The sequence below is a fragment of the Rhinatrema bivittatum genome, chromosome 8 (assembly GCF_901001135.1).
Source record: "Rhinatrema bivittatum chromosome 8, aRhiBiv1.1, whole genome shotgun sequence".
Taxonomy (NCBI): Eukaryota; Metazoa; Chordata; class Amphibia; order Gymnophiona; family Rhinatrematidae; genus Rhinatrema; species Rhinatrema bivittatum.
In genome coordinates this window covers 18,884,277-18,909,094 of record NC_042622.1, presented here as the reverse complement: position 1 = coordinate 18,909,094, position 24,818 = coordinate 18,884,277, and the positions used below count along the sequence as shown (strand labels likewise).

The window sequence follows — 24,818 nt, the reverse complement described above, 5'->3', positions numbered from 1 at the left end:
TGATCTCTCCATCTAAAATGGGGTCTCCTGTCTGCTTTCAAAGTCTATTCCCAGGCTATGAAAGAGGCCTAGTCAGAGAGATACAAGAGTGCCCAACGTGTAATAAATGATTTCTCTCTCTCTCATAAATCTTTAATCATCAGAATTCCGGTTTAAACTGCACTTTGGTGATTCTTGTGCAGTAAAATGTATTGTTGAAAAGCTTTTCTTCCACTATTGAAAGGTGTGTTTTGTTCAGCACTCACTGTGCATAGGTTAGATGCTGATCAGATGTGCCATTAACAATGACCCTGATATAATAAGATGTGCTGGGCAGTTTTATCTGCAAGGTTGGGTGTGCAGACTTGACTCTCAGTGCAGCAGGGGGTTTTGTGTGCACAAACCTGTTTAACACTGAGCTCCTCCTCTTTTTAAATCCCCTGTTAAGGCAGAGAGGTGCAGGCGCCTAACGTATGGTTTCCTAATGCAGAAAATGTAACTCTTGATCAGAGCTGGAGTAAAGTTATGGGGCTGTGATGCAGGGCTCCTGTACGTGGAGCTTGTATGCGTAAATCATGCATTGGGCTCAATGATGCCTTCCAGTTAATATAAAAAAGTTATCGTAATCCAGAAATAGACAGAAATTAAGTTGTCTAAAATAAAGTCTTTGTTATCCATTTCTTTTTCCCACCTTTGAGCTGTAAAGGCCTCCGCAGAAACCCCAGTCCTGTCCAGTCTAATGAGCCCAAACTGAGCTTGGGAATCCAATTCGAGTCTCCAGAATAGGAGGGCACAGTGGTCCCACTGGGCTGGATCCATACAATGTCTCTCTTTTTTTTTTTTTTTTTGCTGTACTTCAGCCAAACTTCCTCACTTTCCACCTGCAAACTCTGCTTTCTTTCAGGTGTGGAACCCGTGCAGGTCCAGGAAACTGTAGAAAACCACCTGAAGAGTTTATTGATCAAACACTTCGATCCCCGGAAGGCTGATTCAATTTTTACAGAGGAAGGAGAGGTAATGCTGAGAAGGAAGTTAAGGGCGGTGTCCCACCTTTACTTACGTCAGTGTAGTCTAGAGAGAACATCGGTTAAGCTTACAAGTAGATCTTTCTTTTGTCCTGTCCTTGATCTTGGCAGACTCCAGCTTGGCTTGAACAGATGATTGCACACACCACGTGGAGAGATCTCTTTTACAAACTCGCTGAAGCGCACCCTGACTGCCTGATGCTAAACTTTACTGTCAAAGTAATGTACACATAGTCATTAACCAGTAGCACGTCCATATGAGTGCTGGCATCTGCCCTCACAGTTTCTGTTTCTGCTGCAGCTGATCTCAGATGCTGGGTATCAGGGAGAAATCACCAGCGTGTCCACAGCCTGCCAGCAGCTGGAAGTGTTCTCCAGGGTCCTGCGCACCTCGCTGGCTACAATTTTAGATGGAGGAGAGGAGAATCTGGAGAAGAATCTTCCTGAGTTTGCAGTATGTGTTTTTGTGTGTTGGGGTTTTTTTTTTTAATTTTGGCTTTATGGAGGTTTGTTTTCATGACCTGATAGCGCAAGTGAGAGAGATCCTGCCAGGGATCATTAAGCCTGGATCTCCCCTACCAAGGGACTTACCATACTGAAGGGACTAGGACTGAATGATGCTATACAGAAAATACAAAATGTCCTTTACGTTAGTGGGAAATGTAGATGAAGGAAATAGGATAATTAGGCACTAATCTGGCCAAAGCTTTATTGAGGGAATCAGAGTGTTTGAACCTTAGCATTTGATTTCCTAGCCTCAGATTACCTGAGCGTAGGTAGAAGATGATGATGATAATATTCTCCCCTCTCGCCTTTAGAAGCACTCATGGATCTTAGGCACTAACATCATCTGCCGCTGCATTTACTACGGATGTGGCTGTGTGTTTATAACATGCACCAAGCTTCTTAATGGGGCAGGAGTTTATGGACAGATCTTAGTATTTGCCTGATTTAAAGTTTCTTGCTGCGCGGAAGGATTTCGTTTTCACTTTGTTTCACTTGTGCCTCTCATATTCAGGGTGTTCCCATCACTTATTTATTTATTTATTTTAAGTTTTTCTATACCGGCATTCACAATAGATATCGCATCATGTCGGTTTACAATTAACAAGTGGATAGGTAACAAACAAGGTAAAAACTAATATTTATCTTAATAATAATAATAATAGTAATAATAATAAAACATTAAACAAGAGAAGGCTAAGGTATGCAGTTACAATAAAACAAGGGAGTAATACAACTTGGAGCATAGAAAAGAAGCAGGGGATTAAATCGAAAGAACGTAAATGCCAGTCAATGCATTATAGAATCTCCTACAGTTGCAGTTTTGCTGTTTTTCCACCCAAACCAGAAATGAATGATTTAGGAATTTCTAGCATTTTCTTGCCTGCTGTTTTATTAATATTATTTGAGGAGCTTCAGCTTTTATCCAAGAGGTCTAACGCTGTCTCTCTCTGCATGTCCATAGAAAATGGTGTGCCATGGGGAGCACACCTACCTCTTTGCCCAGGCTATAATGTCCATACTAGCCCAGGAGGAACAGGGTGGATCTGCAGTACGCAGAATTGCTCAGGAGGTGCAGAGATTTGCCCATGAGAAGTAAGAATGGATCTTATTATAACCCAAACCCCCAGTGCGCAGACTGCAGCCCATGAAAAGTGTAGTATATACATTGTAGCAACTGAGCAATCTTAAATCAGGAGGGACAAGAACATATTTTGGAAAGAACATGTTTGTGAATGACATTGGAGAGATTCAGTTTATGCCAGATAACCTCAGAAGCAAATGATCCTAGAACATTCATGTTCGGTAAGGCCAGCACCACTGCCATGTAAGGTCTCTCCAGTTTGTCACTGCAAACCCTACGCAGTCTCCAGTCCCCTTCCTACCTTGTCCCTCTGTATCTGCCCCCACGCGTGCTTAAATTCTGTCTCTGGTTTGGTTCCTGCCACCTCTTCCGCCAGCTTACAGGCATCTGCTGGCCTTTGGAGCTTGTCCACTTTCAACGTTGCATCATGACTCCTTGTTCGTGAGCTGCTTTTTCTCTGGATAATTCTGTCTTGTGCTTTATTAAAGCGCAATTATTTCAGAGCAAGAGTTGTTTTTTGTCCAAAGTGTAAAGTGGATGGGAGCTGGGTGCAGCAACTGCTTTCTGCAGCTCATCCCCTTCTCTCTCCCTGGGGTGCTGGGGTAGCTCTAGCCCTGCAGGAGGAGGGGTGAAGGAAGGCAAAGCATGGGCTGGGAGCAGAGACTGAAATCTGTTTTAACAAGGTGACAGTGTTCTACTTTTTCCTTTCGTAGGGGTCATGATGCCAGTCAGATCACACTGGCACTGGGCACTGCAGCCTCATACCCTCGTGCATGCCAAGCACTCGGTGCCATGCTGTCAAAAGGAGCACTGAATCCAGCAGACATCACTGTCTTGTTCAAAATGTTTACGAGCATGGACCCGCCCCCGGTGGAACTGGTCAGTGGATTAGTCACTTCCTTACTATGTGCAGCTCAGTAACCTTAAACTCATTTCCTTTAATCCATAAGAGAAGAATCTAATCTGTGTGAGACTGGTAGCTCCTCAGATCCTTTCAATCATTCTAACCTGTATTCTGTGCTTTTCTGTTAAGTGTTGTACTGTGCAAGCCTGTGTGGGGCATGGTGGTGACTGATATTGTTTTCGGAACAGATTCGAGTGCCAGCTTTCCTGGATCTGTTTATGCACTCCTTATTCAAACCTGGAGCTAAAATCAACCAGGACCATAAACACAAGTACATCCACATTTTAGCCTATGCAGCCAGCGTGGTGGAGACCTGGAAGAAGGTAAGCTAACTAAGGTGTGTCCAGCGGGGTGTCGTACTGAGAGCCGTGAAGAGGTCTGCACGGATCAAGCTAATGTAAACGGAGCAGATCTGAACTTAGCGTCGGTAGTTAATTGACGCCTGCTCAGTTCCATGCAGTCATTATCTTCCATAAAGCAATCCAGGGTTTCTGGCTGGGGCCCCATTCCTGGTCTTGTCCCCAATTTTCATTTAACAATGACATTTGCCTCTTATTTCAAGAACAAAAGAATGAACATCAATAAAGATGAGCTGAAGTCAACCTCCAAAGCAGTGGAAACCGTTCACAGCTTGTGCTGCAATGAGAACAAAGGAGCTTCAGAGCTGGTGGCCGAGCTGAGCACGCTGTATCAGTGCATCAGGTGAGCTCGCTGTATCAGTGCATCAGGTGAGCGCGCTGTATCAGCGCATCAGGTGAGCTCGCTGTATCAGCGCATCAGGTGAGCGCGCTGTATCAGCGCATCAGGTGAGCTCGCTGTATCAGCGCATCAGGTGAGCTCGCTGTATCAGCGCATCAGGTGAGCTCGCTGTATCAACGCATCAGGTGAGCGCGCTGTATCAACGCATCAGGTGAGCGCGCTGTATCAGCGCATCAGGTGAGCTCGCTGTATCAGCGCATCAGGTGAGCGCGCTGTAGCGCGCTGTATCAGCGCATCAGGTGAGCGCGCTGTATCAGCGCATCAGGTGAGCGCGCTGTATCAGCGCATCAGGTGAGCGCGCTGTATCAGCGCATCAGGTGAGCGCGCTGTATCAGCGCATCAGGTGAGCGCGCTGTATCAGCGCATCAGGTGAGCGCGCTGTATACGGCCCTGCCGGATTCCTACCCCAGCTGAACAAGGTGTGACGGCATGGACCACCCTCTGCGCGCCTCATTTTTTGTACACTTCCTCTAAGTCCTTGCTGCTTGCCACATTTGGAGTCGGGATGCTTGGTTACATAGATGTGCGGTCTGATCCAGTTAACTATTGGAATAAGAATTGCTAAAATCAACCAGCTGCAGGCCATCCAGAGAAAACACTTTGTGTAGAAACTTCTCTAAACAAAAACACGGCCTTCATAATTGTCTCTTGTGAGAAGTAATTTTTTTAAAATTTATCACATTTTCTGTGCTCATATAAAAAGCATTAAGACCAGATTTACATTTTGTATTCAGCAAAGTCAGAGTCCTCCAGCAGGAATCGGGGAATGCCTTACCCATAGTTCAGCGGCTAGGGGTAGTGCGAGAGATCCTAAAATCAAACCTGAAATCGCAGACTAATGCTGCAGAACTAAAAGGGTTGTGAATAGCATTCCATGTGCAAAGCAGGGAATTTGGTTTGGATTCTAAGAACATAAGAAGTTGCCATACTGGGTCAGACTGAGGCTCCAACAAGCCCAGCATCCTGTTTCCAAAAGTGGCCAATCCAGGCTACAAGTACAGGATCCCAAACATTAAATAGATCCCATGCTACTAATGCTGGTAATAAGCAGTGGCTATTCCCCAAGTCAAAGTGACTAATAGAAATTTATGGACTTCTCCAGGAACTTGTGCAAACCTTTTTTAAACCCAGCTACACTAACTGCACTAACCACATCCTCTGGCGATGAATTCCAGAGTTTAATTGTGTGTTGAGTGTTAAAGAATTTTCTCCAATTTGAAGTTATTTACTTCAGCAAGTGCCCCCTAGTCCTTCTATTATCTGAAAGAGTAAATAATCAATTCATATTAACTCATTCTAGTCCTCTCATGATTTTATAGACTTCACTCATACCCCTACCCCCCCCCCCCCCCCCCAGCCTTCTGTTCTCCAAGCTAAAGAGCCCTATCCTCCTTTCCTCATAGGGGAGCTGTTCCAGGCCCCTTATCATTTTGGTCACCCTTCTCTGTACCTAAATTATATCTTTTATCTTCTCTTATTCTAAGTGATATATTTTATTTTTCCCCAAAGTATATGACAGTAAGGTGAATGAGAGAGGGGTATAACCAGGCTTGTGGTTGTATATTTTAAAATGTTCTGCAGGGCACAACTTGTAGAATACTCCAGGGCAATGTTTGATTTCGATTTTACCTCCTGTGTTTCTCTTCACACTTGAGTTACAGGATTTTGGTAGGCAGCTCTGGCTGTTTAGTGAAGAGCACAGAGCCGCTAACTTGACAAGCCCAGCTCCATTCCCCTGCCTCCAGCACTCACTAACCTTGTGCTCAGAGTTCAGATTGTAAGCTGCTTGGGCAATAATATTGTTATTACACCCCATGCCCTGCCATGAGTTAGTTTTTGTTAGCCGTCTGTATTGGGTTTGGTGCAGATTTGCAGCTGTGCTTTTTCTGTCAGGTTCCCCGTGGTGGCTATGGGGGTGCTCAGGTGGGTGGACTGGACCGTATCGGAGCCACGCTATTTCCAGCTTCAGACGGATCACACGCCCGTGCACCTGGCGTTACTAGACGAGGTACCTCAGCTGCTCAGCAGAAAGCCTGTGGGATGTGAACTGCATATGTTAGGTGTCCTCTCAGAATGCACCTCTCGAGCCAGCCCAGATAAATCTGCTGCAGCAGTCCGGGTTAAATCCTTGACAGTAGGGAAGTCATTCAGTATTCATTTTTGAAATAAAAACTCCTGTGTAACCAGATATGGAAGCCAAAATAACACTGTTATGGTTTCGGGGTGTTTGAGTGGATTCCTGGGTACTGTGGGAGATGACCATGCCCATGGGGAGGAGCCCCGTGGGGAGCCACAGTACTGGGCTAGACTCAGGACGCACAAACAGTTTTTGTCTTTATTGTACAGCTGATGTGTACCACCAGAGGGGGCAGTAGTGAGCTGATCCAGAGGTAGCAGTCCAGGGACCCTCGGCAGAGGGGAACCTGTCTCACCAAGATGGTATAGGGAGCTCCAGGTATAGGTTCCCAGCAAGGCAGAGCTGTAGATGAGAGAGACTGAGAATAAGATTACTCACTAGATGGAAGCTGTAAGGTTGATGATTCCACTAGGCAGAAGTAGATGGTAACAGGCAGGGAGAGCAGGCCCTCGAGGAGCGAGTACCTGATCCCAGTAAGGCACCTGAAAGAAAGCAAAGGGTCCCCGAGGAGCGGGTACCCAGGTTAGAGATTGCCCCGAAGGGCAGAGAGAGCTTCCAGTGGCAGCACGGAAGCGGCAGAGTAGCTTAGACCGGAGGCGTATCCAATCCTTGCTAACTCAATGAGCTAGCAAACAAGCGTAGGCTAAATACCCAAATGGCGTGACGTCACTTGAGGGGGACGCCCCCGAGGTTCCCGCCATGACGTGGATAAAGACGTGGGTGGTGTGCGCACAAGCACACTAGAAGGCCCTTAGGAGAAACATGGCGTGAGGCTTTGCCATAGTCGTTCCGGGGACGCCAGAGAGAGCGGCAAGCAGATGTGGCGGCAGCCATATTCTGCTTGCCATTATTTATATTATTTGTATAATAATATAAATAATTTTATATATAATATATATATATAATAATATAATATATAATAATATATATAATTTATATATAATATATAATAATATAAATAATTTATATTATTTGTATAATAATATAAATAATACAAATAATGGCATTATTGAATGCCATTATTTATATTATTTGTATAATAATATAAATAATTTTATATATAATATAATATAATAATATATATAATTTATATATAATATATAATAATATAAATTTATATTATTTGTATAATAATATAAATAATACAAATAATGGCATTATTGAATGCCATTATTTATTTATATTATTTGTATAATAATATAAATAATTTTATATATAATATAATATATAATAATATATATAATTTATATATAATATATAATATAAATAATTTATATTATTTGTATAATAATATAAATAATATAAATAATGGCATTATTGAATGCCATTATTTATATTATTTGTATAGACTGTTGCTGTTTAATGGAAAGCCTGTTTCTGATTATTGTTCTACTATGTAAACTGTTATATGTAAAGCCTGTTGCTAAGTTATTGTTCCCTGTAAACCGAGGTGATGTATAGCTATACGTACCTCGGTATAAAAGATTCTATAAATAAAATAAATAAATAAATATTCACAAGGCTAGCGGGGAGAGCGGAGAAAAAGGTGAGGCACAAGGGTTGAAGCCGTCTGAGACCGACGGACGCAACAAACACTAGTCACCTTTCAAGGGGAAAAGACAGTTTTCTGGAAGTCAGCCACTGTCAGCATCTTAATTTTGGAAATTAATAAAGACTTGCACAGTGATGTTGCTACATTGTCAGTGAGAGTTCCTGCAGTGAAACTATTCGGGGCTGCTATTAGCCCAGTACTGAGCCACCACACACTCAGTTAGTCCCCTGTATACGCGTCTGAAAAGAATACATTCTGGAAGGGAAAGGACTGAGCTGACCTTGCTTTTAACCCTCTGCTTCCAGATCAGCACCTGCCATCAGCTGCTGCATCCTCAGGTTCTGCAGCTCCTTGTCAAGCTCTTTGAGACCGAGCACTCCCAGCTGGACGTCATGGAGCAGGTAACAAGATTTCTCTCCTCCCTTAGCCTCCTGCAGGAAAACTTTGCAGTGCTGAACTAATATTAGCTTCTCTGTAGTGTATTTCATCCAATAGCTAACATGAGCAAAAAGCATCATACAAAAAAAACTGAAAATAGAAACACCTGATGATTTATTTAAATTGGAAGAAAAAGGCTTCAGACAGCCTCCGGTGAATGAAACCTTCACCTTTACGGCTACAATCATCAGTCCCAAAAAATCTCCTTGGATTTTTAAGACACATGGCAAATTGTTACAATGTTGCTAAAACATCTGAAATATCCATTCCTGTTCATACCCCAGATCAGTCCAGACTCCTGGGTTTTGCCTCCTTGCCAGCAGATGGAGACAGAGAAAAAAAGCTTTACTGACACTGCTACATAACCCAGTGTGCCACCTGCAGTCCCTCAGTATTTCTCTGTCTCCAGCAGATGGTGGAGGTGCAAAACCTGCCATCTGGAGTATAGATTAAAAAAAAAAATGAAGTCCAGTGAAGAAAGGCTTCCTCGGGGATTGTGCGGTATCTTGTGGGGCCACTCCACCCTGGCTGACGTGGACAAGCAAAGGGTTGGTGACCCTTGACTTACACTCGTACCCAGACAGTGATCCAGATCCCTACTCCCCTCCTTCCCTGGAGCTCGAGAACCCTGAGGATCCAGCGGTCATCTCTGCAGCCTTCAGGGAAGTATCATTTTTTTTCTCTTCAAAGTAAAGTTTGTTTGGAAAAAAAAAAATAAGGGAACAGATTGAGAACTCTGCTCCTGTTAGTTGCAGGGGATCGGGGCTCTGAAGGCAGTTGTCTTGGTGTGGGGTCCACACGGCAGATAAGGCGCTAGCGTTTGATAGCTGCAGGGGGATCCCATCAAGGCAGACTGCCGCGCTGTTTGTTTGCAGCACGTGTTAATGGCGCCGGGGAAGAGTCGAGCAAGCAGCTTTCAGGCTTGCGGAGAGCCGTACGTGCGGTTCAATTAGGATCAACCTGATGCATCTCTGGGGCTCAGGGTTGGCAGCTTGAAAGGTGTCAGGAGCATCGGGGACAGCTGTGGATCCCTTCCCTGTCAGCGCGAGAGTGGTGGCCATCTTGGCCTTTGGCAGCTGTGAGAGAAGCTTCAGGAGAGGTGATGGATTCCCCTCCACCCTTATCTCCAGCTGTTCATGATCCCGTGGGGGCACAGGAAGCCTCTGAAGAGGATCTGAATCTGAAAAAAGATTTAGAGGACTTCCTCTTTCTCTTCAGATTTTGTCCTCCTTATGCATGGGATGTAGCTGACCAGGAAGGCTAGAGGAGCGAAGCTCTCTCGTCCCAAGGATCAGCCACAAAGTTACACATGGCCTACAAAACGGCCCAAAGTGGCTGAGGCGAAAGGCTCTGGGAGGATCCGAAGGATTTTTGGCCTGGTGAGGCAGCCACGCAGTCCTTCTGGAGTCAGAGGACTTTAAGGATTCAGAAGAGCAGGCGGCAGATTCACGGTTACAGAGATATTTCCAGCAATGTCTGGTCCGGAGGAGGTGCCTGTGGTCGAGGGGGATGACCCTAAGGTGGTCAGCTTGTTTCGAAAGGAGGAATTGTGGCCCTTGATTCCACTTGTGCTTTCAGAACTTGGCATTAAAGTGCCACAGGAAGAGTCTGTCCACGAAGGAGTAGATCCTGTCATGGACGGATTGAGAGGTCCAGCAAAGGCCTTTCTGTTCCACAACTCAGTGAAGAAGTTGGTGGTCAGAGAGAGTGGGACACTCCAGAGACTGAACTGAAGGTCGGAAGGGCGATGGCAAAATTGTATCTGTTACCAGAGGAAACGCTTACGCTTTGAACATTTCCAAAGGTCTTTGCAGTGTCCAAGAATTCAACCATTCCGGTAGTAGGGTCCACAGCACTGAAAGATGTGCCAGGACTGAAAATTGGAAGTTCACCTCAAGAGAATTTTTGAGGTCTTGGCTTTGGGTATGCGGGCTGCTGTAGGTAGCAGTTTTATGCAAAGAGCATGTTTTGCGCTGGGTACCGCACTTGCAGGCGAGGATGTCTTCCTCAGCATCCTCCACTTAGCAGGCTCTTCTTCATTTCAGAGGTAGGTCTCAAGCAGGGCCCAATCCTTCTGAGGTGGGCGAAAGCCTACCCAAGCTAACTCAGGCCAGGGCTCCAGGGGAGCTAAGTCTTCACAATGAAACAAGGCTGGTCCACTCTTCTCTACCGGCGGGTGAAGGTGGTTAGCCCTCTTTTACGAAAAGTGGGCCAAGATCACAATGGACCAATGGGTTCTCGATGTGATAAGAGACAGCTATGCGTTAGAATTTCCTCAGCCGGTGTGAGAGATTTACATCCTCCTGAGCTCACACCAAGAAGGTAGCAGTTCACCAAATGGTGGACTGTTCGTGGAGTCTGGGGGCTTTACTGCCGGTTCCCAGAGAGGAACAAAGAAAGGGAAGATATTCCATATATTTTGTGGTACCAAAACAAAGGAGGGAACGTTCAGACCGATTTTGGACTTGAATAAAGTGAATGCAGCCCTCAAGATGCCACAGTTTCGATAGCAGCGGTTTGAAAAGGAGAATTCCTAGCATCCTTGGACCTCTTGGAGGAATATCTGCATATTCCAATCAGGCCGGAGCATCAGAAGTTTCTGAGGTTCATGGTTCTGGGAGATCACTTTCAGTTTTGTGCCTTTCCTTTCAAGTTGGCGATGGCTCCATGCATGTTCACCAAGAGGTGATTGTGGTGCTGGCAGCAGTGCTCAGAAGGCAATGAGTGCTAGTATACCCGAATCTCGATGACTGGCTCATCTGAGCAAAGTTGTCTGATCTGTCATCAGGCAGTACACAGGATCCTAGAGAGGTTGAGGTCTTTGGGATGGGTGGTGAACCTATCAAAGAATCACTTAAAACCATCCCAGTCACTGGAATACCTGAGAGCTCGTTTTCACCACCTGGATTGGCAAGGTGATTTTTACAGAGGAAAGACTGATAAAGCTGTAGAAGCAGGTTTGCCGCCCCTCAGTTTCCAAGGTTTGGGATTATCTGCAGGTGCTAGGGTCCATGACATTGATGCTAGAATTGGTTCCTTGGGCTTTCGCTCATAGGCGGCCCCTGCAGAGGGCACTCCTCTCCTGTTGGAACCTGTTGTCAGAGGAGTTTCAAAATCCTCTCCTGTTCAAGGGGGAGTCCAGGTCCAGTCTGTCCTGGTGACTTGGTCGGGCCAATCTGGAACAAGGAATGGACTTGGAAGTCCCAGACTCAGTAATAATGACCACCGATGCCAGCTTATCTGGGTGGGGAGCGGTGTGTCGGGGACAGGCGGTGCAGGGCCGATGGTCCATGGAGGAAGTTTTATGGTCTATCAATCAGTTAGAGACGAGGGTTGTGCGTTTAGAGTCACAGGGTGCATGTTCTGTCAGACAATATGACGACGGTGACATACCAACTGGCAAGGAGGGACCAGACGTCAAGGGGGTGCTCAAGAAGTGCAGAAATTGATGCACTGGGTGAGGCAACACCTGGCGATCTTAGCAGCATCTCGCATAGCTGGAGTAGAAAACATGCAGGCATATTTACATTTGTTAAAATTTATGAATCGCCTAACACTAACAATATGTCTAGGCGATGTACAGAGTACCATACATAAAATTAAGAAATAAAACATAATAAAAAGGAAATAAAATACAAAAGTCCTGGACCCAGGAGAATGGGAACTGTCAGAGGAAGTGCTGCTCCTTTCGGACTAGGTGGGGAACTCCCTGTAAGGATGTGATGGCGTCGAGACAGAACACCAAAATACCTCAATTTTACAGTCACAGACGAGACATGGAGGGGAAGGCATAAACGCATTGGCTCTACCATGGCCACAGGGGATTCTTCTTTGTGTTTCTTCTGTGGCCATTGGTGGGCAAGTTATTACTTCGTGTTGAGAGGCACTCTGGCACGGTGATTCTAGTGACGAAGGAATGACCTCCTCATCTGTGGTTCGTAGACTTGGTGGTAGACAGCCCATTGTGGTTAGGTCATCTTCCAGGTCTACTTTGTCAGGGTCCGATATTTTTGGATCAGGTGGATCACTTCCGTTTCGCAACTTGGCTTTTAAAAGGGAACACTTAAGATGAAGGGATTTATCCTGAGGAAATACAGGCCAGAAGGCTGTCCACATCCTCCGCTTATGTCAGGGTGTAGAGAGTTTTTGAGGCTTGCCCACACTTCAGTTTCCCACATCTTGTCTTTTCTGCAGAAGGGTCTGGTTAAAGGACTACCCTTTTATTCACTTTGGATTCAGGTGGCGGCTTTAGACTGTCTTAGGGGGAAGGTGAAGGGAGTTTCTCTGGCCTCGCATCCGGATGTGGTTCGTTTCCAAAGAGGGGTGAAGCCTTGTCGCTTGTGGAATCTGGTTCAGAGTGGGCTGTATGAGGCACCGTTCGAATCAGTAAGGAAGGCGACACTAAAGGATTTAACCCTGAAGGTGATTTTTTTTAGTGGCAATTTGTTCGACCTGAAGACTTTCAGAATTTAAGGCATTGCCTTGTCGAGATCCATGTCTACAGATTATGGAGTTGCACACGGTACCCTCCTTCCTTCTAAAGGTTATTTTGGCTTTGTATCTTAGCCAGACAGTCAAACTTATACCTCATACCTAATTTCCTAGAATCCCTTTACTTTCCAGTTCTGTTTAATTCAGCTCAGTTAAGTTACAACTAAATGGTAGTTCTGTTTTTAAAAGATTCTACTTGATTTATGTTCAAATATTTATATACTTACGTTTGTTAAATGTATAACGCTTATATAACCCTGTTAAATGTATAACGCTCCGGCGTAAGTTCCTGTTCACTGTACACCGACGTGATATCTTTGATGAGCGGCGGTATATAAAAAATTATAAATAAATAAAATAAATAAATAAACTTCCAGTTTTTCCAGATTTAGATTCGTCGATGCTACGTGTGAGGGAGCTTTTGCGTGCTGGATGTTCAGCAGTCATTGTTGAGGTATCTCAAGGTGACTAATAGTTTCTGGAGATCAACTCTTCGTGCTTTGTAATGGGCCCAAGAAGGGGTGCAAGGCATCCACGGCTATGATTGAGCGTTGGTTGAAAGAGGCGATTGCGTTGGCATACGTTTGCAGGGGTCATCCCAATTCAGAAGGGCTGAGGGCCCATTTGACTCGGGTGCAGGTGATGTCGAGTATCAGCAGCTATCACCGCAAGACATCTGTCGGGCGGCTATTTGGAAGTCATTGCACATTTTCAGTAAACATTACCGCTTGGATGTTCAGGCTCTGGACTCCATGGGGTTTGGAGAGAGTTTACTGTGAGCAGGACTATCTAGGTTCCACCCAGTTTAGGGGAGCTTGGGTACATCCCAGGAAACTGGACTGATGCGGGGTATGAACAGGAAAGGAAAATTGGTTCTTACCAGCTAATTTTCATTCCTGCAATACCCCAAATCAGTCCAGAAAGTTAAAGAAAGTCCACTCATATTATTGGACTATCATGGGGCAGTGGTGTTCTACTTCATGTTCCCGGAGGTTCCGATCACAGAGTTATGAGTTGGGGCTCTGCCATCCTCCTGCTCGTTGAGGGAGGAGTGAGGGTCTCTGTTATTGCTTGGGTCAGGTCATACTGAGGGACTGAAGGTGGCACTCTAGGTTACGAGGCAGTGTCAAGTAAAGCTTTTCTTCTCTGGCTCCATCTGCTTGCAGAAGAGGCAAAACCCAGGAGTCTGGACTGATCTGGGGTATTCCAGGAACAGAAATTAGCAGCTAAGAACCAATTTTCCTTTTCAAAAAGATAATTTATGTATTTATTATTTATTTGTACAGTTTTATATACCGTCATTCGGTGCAGCCATCATAACGGTTTACAAGAATCAAATAGAATACAGATAATCAAACATAGTTGCAAAAATAACAGGGAGGGATTAATGATTAATTCATGTAATGGTCCCAAAACGGTCCAACGACGTCAATGTTTTGCCGAATGGGCTACATCATGGGCCAAAATGTATAAAAAAAAAAAAAGGGAAAAAAATGTATAAAGTTATTTCAAGATCTAAATTCAATAATTGTGCAAATATACGTACAAACCAGGTGACCAATAATGCTTTTCTCCAACAGTGTCCACTACAAAGCTTCACAAAATGACACGCGGATTTTTGAGCATAGTCGTGATTTTCTACCTAAGTGTCCTTTTTCTTCTGAGAGATTGTTGTTGTTTTTGGGGGTTTTTTAGCGTTGGATAAGCTTTGTAGTGGACACTGTCGGAGAAAAGCTTTGTTATTGAAGTGGTCACCTGGTTTGTAAGTATATTTTGCACAATTGTTGAATTTAGATCTTGAAATATCGATACAAATGCTTTTGGGGTTTTTTTTTTCTTTTCTACACATTTTGGTCCCTGAGGCAACCTATTCAGTGAAACATTAATGTTGTCAGACCATTTATATGAATTATCTTCTTGAAATGTATATGACATTACATCTACATACACCTCAGTGAACATTAAAATCACAACATAAAGGGCTCTTGACTGTTCCTACCCTACCCAAATAAGAGGTCATGTGTCCTCCACAGCAGGCCCTAAACGCTGGAATTCACTACCAGAGATACCAGGTAGAAAAAGATTTAAGTGTGAATTAAAAACATGGCTCTATAAAAATGCCTATAATCTTACTTAAAATCAAGAGAGTAAGAGGACCACGGTACGAAGAATGATAAGAAATCTTAATTTGAATCATGAGGAATTAACTGTAAAGAGAGAGTGAGGGAATTACAAGATAAAAAAAAATGATGCGAGTTCTTTGGATTGGAAGCCTAGAGGATTACAGATAATGTATAATCTACTGGCTATCATGTATTAGTTTACAATGTACTACTATTATATATTAGCTGTTGGATACCTTCTCTGTAGCATGTGCATATGTTATTGACTTGTACTAGAATATTGCATCTGATATATGTCAAATCTGTTTTTAATATTATGAATGTTATTTTGTAAACCATTGTGATCTTGATTTGGAACGACGGTATATAACATTTTTAAATAAATAAATCTCAGATGTTTTACAATGTTGCTAATAATTTGCCGTGTGTTTTAGAAATTACAGGAGGTTTTATTGGGACTGATGATTGTTTGTTTGTAGCCATATAGGTGAGAGTTTCACTCACCAGAGGTTGTCTGAAGTCTTTTTCCTCCGATATAACTGCATCAGGTGTTTCTGTGGTGTTTTTTGTTCATTAGTTATTTTGTGAATTACATTCTGCAGGCTCTTCTGTTTTTTGAGTGTCCTTCATCCAGATAAGGTCCTAACATATTCTGTCATTTGGAAAGACACTGCCACCTCTGGAGTGGAAAATCTAGGTTTGACTTTGCCGATTTACATGGCAGCTTCTGATAGTGGAAGAAAGAGAATTTTGATCTTTACAAACTATGACTTTGTCTGAATCCCAGTTGCAGGTTTTTATCAGCGAATTACACACGGCCTTTGCACAAAGTCCTCCACCCCATGTACTTTGTGACCTTGCACCCTTTCAACCGGCATAAACAAGTATAGTGCTTTTAGTGTAAGCTTTAGCTGGGATGTGCGAAAGTATCATCTCTTTATTTTACATTCATTGACACGCCATGAGTTTTGCAAATCAGGGAAGCACCTCCCACACTGCCTGCTCACCTTGTACAATGGTATACTGTCTGTGCCCTGCAGAGAGAAGTAGGGGATGTGTGTTGGGTGCATGCGTCCTGCAGGTGATATGAGAGGTAGGATGTGGGCCAAAGGGGCCCATGCCCTGCAGAGATAGGTAGGGTGGATGCCGCAGGTACCAGTGCCCTGCAGAGATAGGTAGGGTGGGTGCCGCAGGTACCAGTGCCCGGCAGAGATAGGTAGGGTGAGTGCCGCAGGTACCAGTGCCCGGCAGAGATAGGTAGGGTGAGTGCCGCAGGTACCAGTGCCCTGCAGAGATAGGTAGGGTGAGTGCCGCAGGTACCAGTGCCCTGCAGAGATAGGTAGGGTGCGTGCCGCAGGTACCAGTGCCCGGCAGAGATAGGTAAGGTGCGTGCCGCAGGTACAGGTAGGGTGAGTGCCGCAGGTACCAGTGCCCTGCAGAGATAGGTAGGGTGAGTGCCGCAGGTACCAGTGCCCTGCAGAGATAGGTAGGGTGGATGCCGCAGGTACCAGTGCCCTGCAGAGATAGGTAGGGTGGGTGCCGCAGGTACCAGTGCCCTGCAGAGATAGGTAGGGTGCGTGCCGCAGGTACCAGTGCCCGGCAGAGATAGGTAGGGTGCGTGCCGCAGGTACCAGTGCCCTGCAGAGATAGGTAGGGTGGGTGCCGCAGGTACCAGTGCCCTGCAGAGATAGGTAGGGTGAGTGCCGCAGGTACCAGTGCCCTGCAGAGATAGGTAGGGTGGATGCCGCAGGTACCAGTGCCCTGCAGATGATAAAAGGTAGGGTGGATGCCGCAGGTACCAGTGCCCTGCAGAGATAGGTAGGGTGGGTGCCGCAGGTACCAGTGCCCTGCAGATGATAAAAGGTAGGGTGCGTGCCGCAGGTACCAGTGCCCTGCAGAGATAGGTAGGGTGCGTGCCGCAGGTACCACTGCCCTGCAGAGATAGGTAGGGTGTGCGCCACAGGTACCAGTGCCCTGCAGAGATAGGTAGGGTGTGCCGCAGGTACCAGTGCCCTGCAGAGATAGGTAGGGTGTGCGCCACAGGTACCAGTGCCCTGCAGAGATAGGTAGGGTGTGCCGCAGGTACCAGTGCCCTGCAGAGATAGGTAGGGTGTGTGCCGCAGGTACCAGTGCCCTGCAGATGATAAAAGGTAGGGTGTGCGCCACAGGTACCAGTGCCCTGCAGATGATAAAAGGTAGGGTGTGCGCCACAGGTACCAGTGCCCTGCAGAGATAGGTAGGGTGTGCCGCAGGTACCAGTGCCCTGCAGAGATAGGTAGGGTGTGTGCCGCAGGTACCAGTGCCCTGCAGATGATAAAAGGTAGGGTGTGCGCCACAGGTACCAGTGCCCTGCAGATGATAAAAGGTAGGGTGTGCGCCACAGGTACCAGTGCCCTGCAGAGATAGGTAGGGTGCGTGCCGCAGGTACCAGTGCCCTGCAGAGATAGGTAGGGTGCGTGCTGCAGGTACCACTGCCCTGCAGAGATAGGTAGGGTGTGCGCCACAGGTACCAGTGCCCTGCAGAGATAGGTAGGGTGTGCCGCAGGTACCAGTGCCCTGCAGAGATAGGTAGGGTGTGTGCCGCAGGTACCAGTGCCCTGCAGATGATAAAAGGTAGGGTGTGTGCCGCAGGTACCAGTGCCCTGCAGAGATAGGTAGGGTGTGCCGCAGGTACCAGTGCCCTGCAGAGATAGGTAGGGTGTGTGCCGCAGGTACCAGTGCCCTGCAGATGATAAAAGGTAGGGTGTGCGCCACAGGTACCAGTGCCCTGCAGATGATAAAAGGTAGGGTGGGTGCCGCAGGTACCAGTGCCCTGCAGAGATAGGTAGGGTGCGTGTGCGTGCCGCAGGTACCAGTGCCCTGCAGAGATAGGTAGGGTGAGTGCCGCAGGTACCAGTGCCCTGCAGAGATAGGTAGGGTGCGTGCCGCAGGTACCAGTGCCCTGCAGAGATAGGTAGGGTGCGTGCCGCAGGTACCAGTGCCCGGCAGAGATAGGTAGGGTGCGTGCCGCAGGTACCAGTGCCCTGCAGAGATAGGTAGGGTGTGCCGCAGGTACCAGTGCCCTGCAGATGATAGGTAGGGTGCGTGCCGCAGGTACCAGTGCCCGGCAGAGATAGGTAGGGTGCGTGCCGCAGGTACCTGTGCCCTGCAGTGATAGGTAGGGTGCGCGCCGCAGGTACCAGTGCCCTGCAGAGATAGGTAGGGTGCGCGCCGCAGGTACCAGTGCCCTGCAGAGATAGGTAGGGTGCGTGCCGCAGGTACCAGTGCCCTGCAGAGATAGGTAGGGTGAGTGCCGCAGGTACCAGTGCCCTGCAGAGATAGGTAGGGTGCGCGCCGCAGGTACCAGTGCCCTGCAGAGATAGGTAGGGTGCGTGCCGCAGGTACCAGTGCCCGGCAGAGATAGGTAGGGTGCGTGCCGCAGGTACCAGTGCCCTGCAGAGATAGGTAGGGTGCGTGCCGCAGGTACCAGTGCCCGGCAGAGATAGGTAGGGTGGGTGCCGCAGGTACCAGTGCCCTGCAGAGATAGGTAGGGTGTGCCGCAGGTACCAGTGCCCTGCAGATGATAGGTAGGGTGCGTGCCGCAGGTACCAGTGCCCGGCAGAGATAGGTAGGGTGCGTGCCGCAGGTACCAGTGCCCTGCAGTGATAGGTAGGGTGCGTGCCGCAGGTACCAGTGCCCTGCAGAGATAGGTAGGGTGCGCGCCGCAGGTACCAGTGCCCGGCAGAGATAGGTAGGGTGCGTGCCGCAGGTACCAGTGCCCGGCAGAGATAGGTAGGGTGCGTGCCGCAGGTACCAGTGCCCTGCAGAGATAGGTAGGGTGTGCCGCAGGTACCAGTGCCCTGCAGATGATAGGTAGGGTGCGTGCCGCAGGTACCAGTGCCCGGCAGAGATAGGTAGGGTGCGTGCCGCAGGTACCAGTGCCCTGCAGAGATAGGTAGGGTGCGTGCCGCAGGTACCAGTGCCCTGCAGAGATAGGTAGGGTGCGTGCCGCAGGGTACCAGTGCCCTGCAGTGATAGGTAGGGTGCGTGCCGCAGGTACCAGTGCCCTGCAGAGATAGGTAGGGTGAGTGCCGCAGGTACCAGTGCCCTGCAGAGATAGGTAGGGTGGGTGCCGCGGGTACCAGTGCCCTGCAGAGATAGGTAGGGTGCGCGCCGCAGGGACCAGTGCCCTGCAGAGATAGTAGGGTGCGTGCCGCGGGTACCAGTGCCCTGCAGAGATAGGTAGGGTGCGTGCCGCGGGTACCAGTGCCCTGCAGAGATAGGTAGGGTGCGTGCCGCGGGTACCAGTGCCCTGCAGAGATAGGTAGGGTGCGTGCCGCAGGTACAGGTAGGGTGCGTGCCGCAGGTACCAGTGCCCTGCAGAGATAGGTAGGGTGGGTGCCGCAGGTACCAGTGCCCTGCAGAGATAGGTAGGGTGCGTGCCGCAGGTACAGGTAGGGTGGGTGCCGCAGGTACCAGTGCCCTGCAGAGATAGGTAGGGTGGGTGCCGCAGGTACCAGTGCCCTGCAGAGATAGGTAGGGTGTGCCGCAGGTACCAGTGCCCTGCAGAGATAGGTAGGGTGCGTGCCGCAGGTACCAGTGCCCTGCAGAGATAGGTAGGGTGCGTGCCGCAGGTACCAGTGCCCTGCAGAGATAGGTAGGGTGTGCCGCAGGTACCAGTGCCCTGCAGAGATAGGTAGGGTGGGTGCCGCGGGTACCAGTGCCCTGCAGAGATAGGTAGGGTGCGCGCCACGGGTACCAGTGCCCTGCAGAGATAGGTAGGGTGAGTGCCGCGGGTACCAGTGCCCTGCAGAGATAGGTAGGGTGAGTGCCGCAGGTACCAGTGCCCTGCAGAGATAGGTAGGGTGTGCGCCACAGGTACCAGTGCCCTGCAGAGATAGGTAGGGTGCGTGCCGCAGGTACCAGTGCCCTGCAGAGATAGGTAGGGTGGGTGCCGCAGGTACCAGTGCCCTGCAGAGATAGGTAGGGTGGGTGCCGCAGTACCAGTGCCCTGCAGAGATAGGTAGGGTGCGTGCCGCAGGTACCAGTGCCTGGAGAGATAGGTAGGGTGCGTGCCGCAGGTACCAGTGCCCTGCAGAGATAGGTAGGGGTGGGCCGCCGCAGGTACCAGTGCCTGCAGAGATAGTAGGGTGCGTGCCGCAGGTACAGGTAGGGTGGGTGCCGCAGGTACAGGTAGGTGGGTGCCGCAGGTACCAGTGCCCTGCAGAGATAGGTAGGGTGCGTGCCGCAGGTACAGTAGGTGGGTGCCGCAGGTACCATGCCCGGCAGAGATAGGAGTGCCCTGCAGATGATAAAAGGTAGGGTGTGCGCAGGTACCAGTGCCCTGCAGAGATAGGTAGGGTGTGCCGCAGGTACCAGTGCCCTGCAGAGATAGGTAGGGTGTGTGCCGCAGGTACCAGTGCCCTGCAGAGATAGGTAGGGTGTGCGCACAGGTACCAGTGCCCTGCAGATGATAAAGGTAGGGTGGGTGCCGCAGGTACCAGTGCCCGGCAGAGATAGGTAGGGTGGGTGCCGCAGGTACCAGTGGCCCTGCAGAGATAAGGTAGGGTGCGTGCCGCAGGTACCAGTGCCCTGCAGAGATAGGTAGGGTGGTGCCGCATGTACCAGTGCCCTGCAGAGATAGGTAGGGTGGGGTGCCGCAGGTACCAGTGCCGGCAGAGATAGGTAGGGTGGGTGCCGCAGGTACCAGTGCCCTGCAGAGATAGGGTAGTGTGCGTGCCGCAGGTACCAGTGCCCTGCAGAAATAGGTAGGGTGGGTGCCGCAGGTACCAGTGCCCTGCAGAGATAGGTAGGGTGGGTGCCGCAGGTACCAGTGCCCTGCAGAGATAGGTAGGGTGGGTGCCGCAGGTACCAGTGCCCTGCAGAGATAGGTAGGGTGCGTGCCGCAGGTACCAGTGCCCGGCAGAGATTAGGTAGGGTGCGTGCCGCAGGTACCAGTGCCCTGCAGAGATAGTAGGGTGGGTGCCGCAGGTACCAGTGCCCTGCAGAGATAGGTAGGGTGGGTGCCGCAGGTACCAGTGCCCTGCAGAGATAGGTAGGGTGCGTGCCGCAGGTACCAGTGCCCTGCAGAGATAGGTAGGGTGCGTGCCGCAGGTACCAGTGCCCAGCAGAGATAGGTAGGGTGCCTGCCGCAGGTACCAGTGCCCTGCAGAGATAGGTAGGGTGGGTGCCGCAGGTACCAGTGCCCTGCAGAGATAGGTAGGGTGGGTGCCGCAGGTACCAGTGCCCTGCAGAGATAGGTAGGGTGCGTGCCGCAGGTACCAGTGCCCTGCAGAGATAGGTAGGGTGGGTGCCGCAGGTACCAGTGCCCTGCAGAGATAGGTAGGGTGGGTGCCGCAGGTACCAGTGCCCTGCAGAGATAGGTAGGGTGGGTGCCGCAGGTACCAGTGCCCTGCAGAGATAGGTAGGGTGCGTGCCGCAGGTACCAGTGCCCGGCAGAGATAGGTAGGGTGCGTGCCGCAGGTACAGGTAGGGTGGGTGCCGCAGGTACCAGTGCCCTGCAGAGATAGGTAGGGTGTGTGCCGCAGGTACCAGTGCCCTGCAGAGATAGGTAGGGTGGGTGCCGCAGGTACCAGTGCCCTGCAGAGATAGGTAGGGTGCGTGCCGCAGGTACCAGTGCCCGGCAGAGATAGGTAGGGTGCGTGCCGCAGGTACAGGTAGGGTGGGTGCCGCAGGTACCAGTGCCCTGCAGAGATAGGTAGGGTGTGTGCCGCAGGTACCAGTGCCCTGCAGCTGATAAAAGGTAGGGGACGCACCATAGGAGCCCCTGTCCTGCAGGTGATTAGAGGACTTGGCATGTTTGATTTATCTGGTTGACCCCCTGCCATCGGATTAGTTTGCGGTTTCTGACTAAAGGTGCTTCTGTCTGTCTGTCCCTAAGCTGGAGCTGAAGAAGACCCTGCTGGACAGGATGGTTCACTTACTCAGCCGAGGTTATGTCCTGCCCGTGGTCAGCTACATTCGCAAATGCCTGGAGAAACTGGACACAGACATTTCTCTCATCAGATACTTTGTTACGGAGGTCAGTGGCACCTTTCCCACCCTTCATCTTCCTCTTTCTGCTCCAGCATGGTTAAGGATGGTTTCCGCAGAGATAAATGAGAGTGAGGCACTTTGTACCTTTGAACAGTTTATCTGGTGGGTTGGTATTTACCTGGGGAGATGCCCCAGTGTCTGCATGCACTTTTAACCGGATTATAAGGAGGTAGTTCTGGAAGTGCTTTTATGTCAGAGAGGAAAGCAATGTGCCTGCATTTAATTTTCAAATGTATGCATGGGGTTCTGGTGCCTGAAAAAAAGGAGGTGCAACATGACAATTTTCAAAAGAAAATGTTTCCCTTTGAAAATAAGGTGCAAGGCACCTGAGACTTTGTAGCAGTGTTTGCTGGCGTCCTCTGGAGCAGGTCTGAGTGGGACGCCAAAAAGAGGATGGAAAGGAGACTTAGCTGCACGTCCCAGACTTTTTCCTGGGATGTGCAGATGTTTGCAGGCCTTGATCCAGCTGCAGTGTGAGCAGAGCACAGGCCCGCACTGTGGGCATCCAGTACTAGTGGCCAGAGCCCCTTTCCTCTTCCTGCTGTTTAAACCACCGAGGGGCCAATGTACTCAACGGTGTTAGGCATAATGAAAGCATTAATGCATGTCAAGTGCCTGCATGCAGCAGTCTCTTAACGCACATTAACTTACGTTAACAACCACCACCTTTGCTAGCGAGGCCACTAGATGTGGAAGGGTGCTAAATAGCCCATTACTTGATAGCAGATCCATTAATACTTGGATGCAGATACGGTGCTGCTCTGGTGGGGTGGAGGGAAATTAGGGCCGGAGGGTACTGGAAGCCAATAGTAACAGATGGGGGAGAGAAAAAGGGAAAAAAAAAATTGATAAAGAGCGTAGCTTGTTGGGCAGACAGGATGGGCCATTTGGTCTTCTTTTGCCATCATTTCTATGTTTCTATGTAATAAAGAAACACCTTTTGCAATAACGCCTGCATCGGCGCCCACGTTAAACGCTGGCAGCAGGGTTTAAAGGGTCTGTAAAGATCTGCTGGATGTGAATCCCATCCTCATCAGAACCGCTCGCAGGTATTAGACAGATACAAGCCTGAACAGCCGAAGCTTGGGGGTTACTGAGAAATAAAACACGAGAGAGAGAAGGATGGAGCAGTAGCGTTAAGGAAGGTCTTTATTTGAGGCAGTGCCTGTGCTGCTGTGATTCCTTCTGTACTCTCTGTGCCACCATTCAGGTACTGGATGTGATCGCTCCCCCCTACACCTCCGACTTTGTGCAGCTTTTCCTTCCCATGCTGGAGAACGACAGCATCGCGGGGACAATTAAAACAGAAGGGGAGCACGACCCTGTCACGGAATTCATAGGTGAGTGAGCGCGGCGCTGTCCTGCCTCTGGGGGATCCTAAGAGGGCAACCTCCCGTTCCCTGACCGGGCTACGAGGCCGGCACTGGGCAGCGCTGACCAAACTTTTGTGCTTGTTTCTTTCAAGCTCACTGCAAGTCAAACTTCATCATGATAAACTAAAGCAGGGCGGATGGATTCTGGCTCGGAGCAGAGAGAGAGAGAGGAGGTTCGGCACACCAGCTTCTCTTAGCGACGTCTCGCCAGAAGTAGCACCAATGGGACCAGGCGAAGCAGTGCTTCCCAGCTCCCGGACTGTGCCTGGGAGCCGCTCTGCCTTTCCTGCTTGCGTGAGTGGCGCATGGCATTCCCAGGAGTGGCGATGGGCGGCAGCCAGCGGCCGTCCCATTGTCTGTCTTTCGAGAGCGCAGCACGTTCCTCTCGGCCAGACACTGAAAGCAGAAGGATTTTCTACGTCCTGGCCAGGGTTTGAAAAGTATGTGGAGCAGCAGTGCTCAGCTTGAAGCAATTAAAACATTTGGCTGTACTTTTTTTCTTCTTGGTGCTTGCCACAAGTCGCTGCAGGAAGCAGTGTGATCATTAAGAAGAGGGTGAATCTTAGCGGGCTTCTGCATTAGTGGCCAGCGCCCAGTCCATTGCCAGTAGTGGCTTTAGGAATAACTGGGCGATGGGTTTTGATGGAGCAGTCAGTGAAGGAGAGCCCTTGGTTAGCCAAGCCCCATGCAGGGGTCATTACCCTGGAAAGGGCTCTGGGGGATACTGGCAGTCTGAGGGCTGCTGCCACCTACTGGTAAAGTTGACAACCACCTTCCTGGGAGCTCCCTTGAGACTTTGGGTGAACCACTAAAAGTGAATGTTTTCTGTCATCATTAGCCCTGCTCCTTCCTTCTGTACAGAATGGCATTTTGGAGAAGGAAACATGTGCACCACCTTGCTCCCCACTGGCTTTGTAGTAAATTATTTTATGGAGAAACATTTCTTCTGTTGTAAATCTTATTAACACAGAGAAAACGTTAATATCAAGTTTCTTTAGTAGGTAAGAACGGGACGAGGCCATGGAACTGGCTACAGCGCAAACGACTGCAGAAATTGTACTTGTATTTATTTTCTGAAGATTACACCTGGGGGAGTTCTGCGCAAAAAAAAGTTAAATTCTGCAAACTTCTGCATAATTTATATTGGTCAAAATAACACAATATACATGGCAGTCTTTAAGTAATTAACTTTTTCTGTAATTCATTTTAAATTATTACTTAAAGATGTAGAGTTAAATATTTTGAGCTGAATTTCCCTTGAAGTTCACTGTAAGAGTGTCCCTTCCACACCCTCCTGGCCAATCTTTGTTTGCCTTCTCAGGCCCCAACTCCTCCAACTGCTGCTGTCTCTTCCCTCCCAGAGTTTGACCCCTCTCTCAGAACTGCCCCTCACACAGGCTCCCTCTGTCCTTCT

General features: G+C 48.9%; 1 protein-coding gene across 2 annotated transcripts in view; it reads left to right on the top strand.

Moving 5' to 3' along the window:
• The window catches only part of NELFCD (negative elongation factor complex member C/D), a 32,571-nt gene extending 8,227 nt beyond the window's left edge, over nt 1-24,344 (top strand). For both annotated transcript variants that reach the window (XM_029613000.1, XM_029613001.1), the window contains 12 exons: nt 884-993; nt 1,116-1,223; nt 1,306-1,458; nt 2,473-2,603; nt 3,306-3,471; nt 3,685-3,819; nt 4,059-4,198; nt 6,149-6,263; nt 8,250-8,345; nt 21,877-22,017; nt 23,242-23,371; nt 23,497-24,344. In XM_029613000.1, coding sequence (XP_029468860.1) covers nt 884-993; nt 1,116-1,223; nt 1,306-1,458; nt 2,473-2,603; nt 3,306-3,471; nt 3,685-3,819; nt 4,059-4,198; nt 6,149-6,263; nt 8,250-8,345; nt 21,877-22,017; nt 23,242-23,371; nt 23,497-23,531 — 1,460 coding nt within the window. In that variant the 3' untranslated portion in view covers nt 23,532-24,344. The remainder of the gene's footprint in view (nt 1-883; nt 994-1,115; nt 1,224-1,305; nt 1,459-2,472; nt 2,604-3,305; nt 3,472-3,684; nt 3,820-4,058; nt 4,199-6,148; nt 6,264-8,249; nt 8,346-21,876; nt 22,018-23,241; nt 23,372-23,496) is intronic.
• Nucleotides 24,345-24,818: the final 474 nt, after the last annotated feature.